Source organism: Salvia hispanica, chromosome 5 (genome assembly GCF_029641045.1).
Source record: "Salvia hispanica isolate PSC_SH4W2 chromosome 5, Shi_PSC_v1, whole genome shotgun sequence".
NCBI classification, from domain to species: domain Eukaryota; kingdom Viridiplantae; phylum Streptophyta; class Magnoliopsida; order Lamiales; family Lamiaceae; genus Salvia; species Salvia hispanica.
Window position 1 is genome coordinate 29,459,989 of NC_142696.1, and position 9,369 is coordinate 29,469,357.

At 35.3% G+C, this 9,369-nt stretch overlaps 2 protein-coding genes across 2 annotated transcripts; both read right to left on the reverse strand.

Moving 5' to 3' along the window:
* Positions 1–937: 937 nt before the first annotated feature.
* Positions 938–3,514, reverse strand: LOC125191080 (beta-amyrin 28-monooxygenase-like). The gene is made up of 3 exons (XM_048088541.2): positions 2,531–3,514; positions 1,441–1,628; positions 938–1,357 (listed from the first exon to the last, which is right to left on the reverse strand). The coding sequence occupies exons 1-3, from the start codon at positions 3,477–3,479 to the stop codon at positions 1,058–1,060; spliced, it is 1,437 nt and encodes a 478-aa protein (XP_047944498.1). The 5' UTR covers positions 3,480–3,514; the 3' UTR covers positions 938–1,057.
* Positions 3,515–6,873: 3,359 nt separating this feature from the next.
* LOC125189548 (dehydration-responsive element-binding protein 1E-like) lies at positions 6,874–7,170 on the reverse strand. Its single transcript, XM_048086815.1, has one exon. It carries the CDS (start codon positions 7,168–7,170, stop codon positions 6,874–6,876), a length of 297 nt encoding a protein of 98 aa, XP_047942772.1.
* Between the last annotated feature and the right edge of the window lie 2,199 nt (positions 7,171–9,369).

The following is a 9,369-nucleotide window of genomic DNA, read 5'->3' on the forward strand; positions in this document are numbered from 1 at the left end:
AGGAATTTTAGTATTTTTCTTATTAAGTTAGTATTTAACCCCCTTTACAACTTTCTGATTAATCGATGGGTCTAAATGTGATGATTTGCAATTTACACAAAGATGTTAGCCATATATATATGTGTAATATTTTGGGGTATATGTATTCTCCTTCTATTATTGGAGTAATATTTTATAGTGCACATGCAATCTATTACAGGGAAATAGTAATAAATATGAGGCTGAAATACATCGTTGAGCCTGGGATATAAATCATAATGCTATATTCTATTTTAGAAAATAATTTTGCACGATACATATTTGCAATGAATATCTCTTGAAAAAAGAGGCTAATACAGATGAAACATAACATGGGCAACTTTCCCAAATAGCAATTGTGTCTCATTTTCGCTTTGGACGATATGTTTGCACCATTTCGATGTTTACTATGACTTTTAGTTTTGTAACTGTGTCCACATCTGAAATTGCCATTTTTGGAATATTTCAAGCATCAATTTTATTTTATTTCTTCTTGTGGTTTTAAGTTTATCAACCCTTAATCAATCTATTTATTTAATTTTAAATGTCAGTGAGAAATATTGGTGATGATATTGATCAAGGCAAATCCACGTGAGGTTGGATCTTCACTTTCAAACATGGAGGGCTGAATTGATGATGCACACAGTGTTATGTTTGTTTCAACATTAAATAATTTTAAACTCCCAACAATTGTAAGCTTTACATGATTTATTTAATACAAGTTGGCGATAGGCCTCGTCACCGCACGTCTTTCTTCATTTTCTTTTGGATAACTATTCAATCCAATCAAAAAGTTGAATTTCAGAAAATTGGATACGAAATTATCATATTTATACTTAAAAAATAAATCTATTTAAGGTTGTTTTTTGAATTAAATATTTTATTCTGATCAGAAATTAGTTGTGCACCAGCTGAGATATAAAAAGAAATCATTTTGTTTATTAAACATTTGAAGAAGGTTTGATTCTTGGCACACAATTACAGTACAAGACAATTTAATTAAGGAGTAGCTAGGCTTTTTGTTACAGGCTAAGAAGATTCAAGCTTTGTGTGGGTAGAGACGAACCGGCAATCCCTTGGCTGGAATGGGCATCGGATTTACGACAATCTTCTCATCGGGAATAATTTTCTCCCACCTAAATCTTTTGACGAGGTGATGCATGAACACCAGGATCTCCAGGCGGGCGTACTCTTTCCCGGGGCACATCCTAGGCCCTCCACCGAATGGGACGAAAGTGTATGGCGCTGGCCCTGTGCCCTCGAATCGAGATGGGTCAAATTTCTTAGGCTCAGGGAAGCAGTCTGGGTTTATGTGGGTTGAGTTTGCACTCCAATATATCTGTAACAGTAATATAATTAGTTAGTAAATAATAATAAAAGAGTATTTATTTATCATTTATACTACTATATATATGTAATTACCTTCCAACCCTTGGGGATAGTGAAACCGTTATACATGAAATCAGACAGGGCTTCTCTGAAAGCTCCCTGAAGAGGTGGTGCAAGTCTTAAAACTTCACATGCTACATTCCATGAATATTTCATTTTTTGGATATCTTCCCAATTCAGCAATTCTCCTTCCTTCTTCGAATTCGCAATTTCCATTTGTTCTGAACCATATCATATGTAAATATCCCCAAATATATCAATCTCGCCATCCAATTATTTTTAGATTTTAAGATTTTTTTTTAATTTCATGTAAATACCAATTAAATTACTCTTTATGGAGTTACTCTTTTTAGTTGTATTGTAACATCATACAAGTATCATGTGTTATAATATGTACACATCTATATTTCTAAAATCACCTTATTATATAAATAAATTAAAAAAAGGTCTAGTTGACGAATCAGAAGCCGGCCGCTTCCTTAATAAGAAAAAGTAACAAATAATGCGCCTGGCTACTCTTGACATGACGAAATATATATTTTGTTGACAAATTATTACTTTCTCGTCGGGCGAAAATTTGTTACTTATTTCTACTTTTATTTATCTCCAAAAATTTATTTAACTTTCACTTATACTATTTTCAGTAGTGGACCCCGCATTCTACTAACTATTTCCACTCACAATTTATTATACAACTAATATATTAAAGCAAACCTATATTCTCAGTTTCTATTACATTTCTTAAAACTCGCGAGTGATGACAAATTATTAGGAACGGAGATAGTAACAAATTTTCAGATCATTAATCACCATTTGTAGATTTATATTTTCACTCTCAATAGTCTTATTTCTAAAAATGAAAAATTTATTTCTCGTATTTTACCTACTTTTTATCCTTTCTATCATACTTTTCTCATGTTTTTATTCCGTCTCTTTTACTTTATCTACTATTTCTTACTTTCACTCTTATTTTTTTTTTATCAATTTCTCATTAAAATCTGTGCTTTTCGGAAATAGAAATATTTTTTATGTAAGGATGGTGTATTAGTTTGGCGTCAAATGAATTGAGATGAAGATTAAGATTGATAAGTTAGAGTAAAAGAGACGGAGAAAATATAGATACCCTTATAGACTCCTTGGTAAATCTGAGGCAGCTCAGCCAGATATTTCACAACGAAGGCGCATGCAGAGCTAGCAGTGTCATGGCCACCAATGAGCAACCCCAATATCTTGTCAGCAATATCCAACTCATGCATAAATTTGCCACTCTCATCACTAGTGAGAAGCATATGCGACAAGATATCCTGCGTGGGCGAGGCCTTCCCCTCGGAGAGATCAACCTTCCTCCGCTTTATGATCTCCAGCAGCTCCTTCCTTATAAAATTGGACGCCTTGATCGCCTTATTAAACGGCGTCCCGGGCAGATCCACGGGCACCGAGATCAGCCCGGACGCCAGCTCGCCAAACGGCGCCGCGAACCTGTCCACGTGGGCGGGGTCCTCCACGCTGACAAATAGGCGGCACGCCACCCAGAAGGTGTAGTGCTTGGAGAGGGGGAAGACGAGGACCTCGTCCTTCCCCTCCCAGCCGGAGGCGAAGTGGCGCTGCGCGATGTGGTCCATGACCCCCACGTAGCGCTGCAGGGCCTCCGGCTTGAAGAAGGTGGGGAGCATCCTCCGCATCTTGATGGCCTCCTCCTGGGACGACGACGACTGCGACGACGACGGGAACACCTTGTCGACGGAGGCGGGCCACCACGCGCGGACGAGCTTGTTCTCGTTGGAGAAGAGGAACTTGTTGCCGGCGGCGCCGCAGAAGACGGCGGCGCGTTCGCCGAGGAGGTGGGTGCGGAAGACGGAGGAGGAGTAGCGGGCGATGCGGTCGAAGATGAACTTCTCCGGGTGGCCCTTCCAGCCGGTGGAGAGGAACTCGAGGCTCTCGCCGACGACGGGCCAGCCGGTGCGGCCCGGGGGGAGGCCGGCGGGCTTGTGCGGCTTGAAGAAGAGGAAGTGGAGGGACAGGGAGACGGCCACCACGAAGGCGGAGAGGAGGGAGACGTAGGAGAGTTCCATCTTTGCACAAAATGGAAATGCTGTTTGTGTGTGAGCTTTGTGTGTAGGAGATGGAGCACATTTATAGGCACACATGAAGAGAAATGCCAAGATCCACTCTTCTATTTTTTTTTTTACTTTATTTTCTATTTTATTTAACTTGTACACATCGGTTGCGATTTACTAGTAGTAATTAATAGTATTCCCTCCACGTCCCCAATTAATTAACACTATTTTTTTCATCTTTTTATTAATCAACACCCTTACTTTTCACTCGTTTCGTACCATCCTAATTGACACATTTTTCATTTTGGAATGTTCCACTCTACACAACACATTTTTTAAAATAAAAATATCATTCTCTCTATTTTTTTTCACTATTACTTTATCGTCTCTCCACTTAACTCACAAAACAACACTATATAAAATCTCATACTAAAAAAGAAATGTTCCACTTAAGATGAGATAGAGGGAGTACTACTTTTGGTAATAAACCACAAATTTTACTAACTTATCACATACAGATTATTACTCCATATAATTATAAAAATAAAACTCATATTTTACTAATTTTTTTCAAATCACTTTTTCCACTATTAGTAAAATCCGAGTTGAGTCAAACGGACTACCAGGGAGTAGTTTTTATTTAGATTAACCAACGTGATCATTACTTAATCAGCACACTTGGTTCTGCGTGATTCTCTTTTTTATAATAGTTCCATTTACTAGTATTTCTCTCACTCGAAGATGCTATAGTCTAGCTAGTAGCTACACTACATTATTTATATATACTATGGTTATATCCGGCTATGTAACTTTTAGTCTGTTTGTTTTTTGTCTCTACTACGAGTCTACGACATTCAATCGATAAAAGACATTCTTTATAAGTAGATGTCCTATAAATTGAACCTTGTTATTCATTTAAAAAAATAAAATCAATGTTATGCATTTTACGCAAACAATAAAGTAGTAATCTGTAACTCAACTTGACAATAAATAAATGGAATAAAATCAAACTACCGAACCTTTTTATAGAAAACTAAACTACAGATTTTTACCTCGCCTTGATTTTATATTACACTACATGCATTTCTAAATATATACTCCAATAATACATCTTTTAAAGTACTAGAACAAAAGATAGAAAATATTGTGGTAAGATTATTTTGACATTTTTGGTCCGCGGTTTGGGGTGTGACAAAACTGACAGTTAAGATGTGCTAATATGAAAATGATACTATCAAATGGGGTTGCTCTACAATTTTTAATTTTAATAATTAAATTGAATGGCAGGGCACTATATTATTAAAGTTCCCTCATTGGCGGTCTTAAAAATTGGGAGGGTAATCAAGAAATATTATATAGCTAGTTGTATATATTTATGTGAGCTGTGAGCACCACATTTTTCAGCACTTGAATTTAGAAGTGGTCACGAAACTCCCTGGACATGGTGTGAACAAACATCTCACTACTTTTAAGATTCATCGTGTGAAAACCTTAAATTCATAATTTCACTATATATTTGGAAGTCAAGTCACTTTACTTCAATGTGGAAATGTTAATTTGTTTTTATAATTTTCAAGTACACATTATATTAGTGAATGAAAAAATACAAGCAGGTTAGAAACTAACAAGTTTCCACAATATAACTGTAAAATATAAAATAGAAATATCATTAAGTATATTCCAGCACAACAATAAACCATTTTTGCATAACAATGTATTGTATTTCTACACAACAATAAATCATATTCTAACAAAATAAATGAAATATAATACCACTGTATATAGTTATGTTGAAGTATTAATATTAGGTAATGTACGCCTAACCATTTTGGGAACTGCCTGGTGTTTTGAATCTTGTCAAGACCCTACGTGGAGGGTAAAAGACAAAACAATCCTTAATACTCCCTCCTTCCCAGAGAAGATGACATACTTTGAAAATGGCACGGGATTTTAGGAGGTTTTATTTTGTGTGTTAAATGAAGAGAGAAAATATAATTTTTATATTCATGTGAGAGAAAACTTTTTCCAAAAAAGGGAAATGTGATATCTATTGTGGGACAAACTAAAAAGGAAAGTATGTCAACTTCTCTGGGACGGAGGGAGTACTATTTTGTAAACCAGACTACCAGAGTTGGCGGGGGAGTAGTTGACGGGGGTATATTTGTACTTCATGTTCATTTCTGGTCCATCTATTGAAGCTGAACAATCATAAATCACCGAAATGCTTACATATTGAAAGTACATTGAGATACTTACATATTTGATTTTTTTCGTATAAATTTATACTACATGTGAGTTGGGGTGGGAATACGGGTATCTGTGGATACTCGACCCGAAAAAACCGGGTATCCAAACCCGAAAATCATCAAAATGTCTATCCAAAACCCGCCCCGATATATTTTCGGGTACTCCAATACCCGCCCCGGGTATCCATATCCGACGTATCGGGTATCCAAATACCCGACTCTTTACATGTGTTAATAATTAATAAAAAAAAATAAATTTTATATATTAATAGAAATATAGAAATATCTAAATTGACTAATATCTTTAATGTTTCATTTATTTTGTAGTATAAAACTAAAAAAAATGGATCACTTTTATTTTAAAGTATAAGATTATATTTAATGCACAATGGCTAAACCTAATTTAAAATATGCTTTAAATAATAAATTGGATATTCGGGTAATACCCGATACCCATTCGGATTATCCAATACCCGATTTATCTTATATTTCAATACCCAATCCCACACTCAATCCCATAAAATTGGATATTGGGTATCCAAATCCGGCGGATATCAGGTCGGGTACGGGTAAATCCAATACCCGATATTCGTATTCCCACCCCTACATGTGAGAATATGAAACAAGGATTTCGTTTGACTTTTATAAATTTATACTCCTTCCGTTTGAGAGATTTTATTTAGAAATTTGGAGATTTTATAAGAAATAAAGTAGGTAAAATCAAATTTAATAATACGCCCCTCACCAATTCTAATAGAGTGAACTACAAAATTAGCCCATGTATATATGGCTAATTGAACGCTGGAGATATTTATGTTTCAAAAAAATGCACCAAATGCTTTTACATATGGATATAATATCATTTGAAGTCCTTTTTTTTTACTGTTTATGGACTTTCATGCCTCCACCCACATTTTTTTTCAGAGTAAAGGTCAAAACTGGTCCTGAACATATTGTCATTTTATGATTTTGGTCCTAAACTTTATATTTTGGATTTTTTGGTCCTGCACATTTCAAATCGGATCACAATTGGTCCTCCATTTACAATTCCGTTAATTTTATAACGGTCAAAGGATTTAACTCAATTTTGACCGATTAAAGCTCTTAATTATAATTTTTAACTCACTAATTATATCATTAATTATTATTCTAATTTATTACTCCTAAGCATCTCTCTCCACCTCATCCCAGCTGAATCGCCACCCCAACAACGGCGGCGGCGACATAAGAACCGCCTCCGCCAGCCCCGCCACTCCCGACACCTCGCACACCCCCGAGAACTCCGCTGCGCCCTTCCCCGCACAACCCTCCCTCAGGCGGAACGCCTCAGCGGTGGCTGCGGCGACCTTCCTGAGGTCCTTGGCGTCTTTCGACAAGGGGACGCGAAGGCGCGAGACAGAGTTGGCGAAGTTAAGGCAGGCGGCGGAGCCCCGATGCGATTTTTCACATTCACATTTCATAATTCAGTTACACACCAAAAAAAGGTACAATTTCCATTTTTTTACGGTGCTTCAATCGCAATTTGGAATTCAGCAAAAAGGAATTGAAATTACAAGAAACAAAAAACACTGAATCAAAAGGGAAAAAAAAATCCTACTAATTCCTAAACTATTGGGTTCAATTATTTAGTTTTTCTTTGTTGTTGACACTCCTCAGTCTGACCCTGGTAGCAAGGAAATCCTGATCGTTATCTGATTTCTGTTGCTTAGCCGAATTGGGAGTAGATACCTCATCGGCATGAACAAATTGTGCTTGGTTATGGAGTTTCACCTTTATAGCGTCGGATTTGGGGGTAGGGCTGCCCACGCTTCCCGCCGTACCAACAGGCGGCCGCCACTTCTCGGAAGTGTTCTGCTTGAGGACTCCAGAAGGCGTGCTCGGCGGCGTTGGCGTTACACCGTCGTTGGACTTGGATTTACCCTCCTGTCACCAAATTCAATTCATTTTTAACAGAAAATAATTTTGATTATTAAATAATTAAAATGCTTAAATTGGTCAAAATTGAGTTAAATCTTTGTAAACGGAGGATCAATTGTGATCCAATTTGAAATGTGCAGGACTAAAAAATTCAAACGACAAAATTTAGGATCAAAATCGTAAAATGGTCATATGTTCAGGACCAGTTTTGGCCTTTACTCTTTTTTTTACAAAATGTCACTCCAAATGCATTTCAGCTTTCCATTATTTCACACTTATCAAAACATATTGGTATGTCGAAAATATGTGTATTATAATTTCTAGTATTTATAATTTATTCGTATTATGTTTATATAAAATTTAGTATTTTAATAGTTTATTTTACCATATTTTTATAATTCATATTTATGTACATTTAAATAAAAATATATTAATAGTGTTTACTTTTAATATTTAAATTGACAATCTTGTATGGATAAAGGCAAGCAACATAATATTTCTTCAATACACTTCCCAAAATATAATGCTAAAATATCCAAAGAAACAGAGTAGAGTAGAGTAACAAAAGATTGTCCAAAAGTAACAACAAAAGTGAGAAAAATGCTTAGAAATAATGCAGTCACCCATTTTTCCTTTGGAAAGACCGAAATGCTCTTAGTGGCAGTTCGGAAAAAAAAAAGGAGGGTGAGAGGGCATGGAAGACCGTAAACAGTGAAAATGGACTTCAAATGAAATTATACCCATCTGTAGAGGTCTAATGCAATTTTTGGAATATGGGTACCTCCAACATTCGCTCAGTCATACATAGGGGCTAATTTTATAGTTTACTCATTCTAATAACACTCAAATTTCACCTCGAGTTAAATATGCAATGTGATCTCATATTTCGATTGTGACAATCCAAAACTCGTATCAATTATTCATATTCAATCTCGATTCATATATTATAAGATGTAGTTCGCATATAAAAAAAATCCATGATGTGATCGGATGTGCATGCAACGTAATTTCTTCGTGAAGACAAATAAAAAGAATAATATCATGCCCGTAAATGGATTAATAATTTTAAATAATACTTATAATTATTTCTAATAATTACTTAATCAATCCAATCAAACTTCAGATTGTGAAGACACCGTTTCAAGTGGTGCCGAAAATTTGAAAAATTTAGATTTGTGAACAATATTGCATTTATTAGGTTATAAAACATAGGATGCTCTAAATTTAAAAATATGTTCAAATTTTGATCTCGAAAGCAATATTACCTCGTTTTAAAAATATAAGGTTCTAGTTTTAGGAAATTTATAATTGATGGACCATAAACATGTGAAAATGACATTCACAATAATTCATAACAAACTAATCAGCACACATTTAATAGTAGCTGATCATTTTAACGTGCTAAATACCTAACATTTGCGACACACAATTTCGAAAACTATGAACTATATAATACTCCATTAATTGGCTAGGCTAGCCATGTATGTATTAATGTATATATGTACTTGATAGTGATATATTTATTGACACCATACAAAAACATGCAGTACATTTTATTGGGATATTTACTGAAACATGCAGTATTATGGTAAAACTCATTATTACTAATAATTATTAAATCTGACAAGCTTAATCTTCCGATACGATTTAATTAAGCTAGATACTAATATCATGCAAGCATGATAAAATGGAATGCATTTCCTAGTTTCATTTTATTGACTTGCGTAGTAGTATGATGGAAT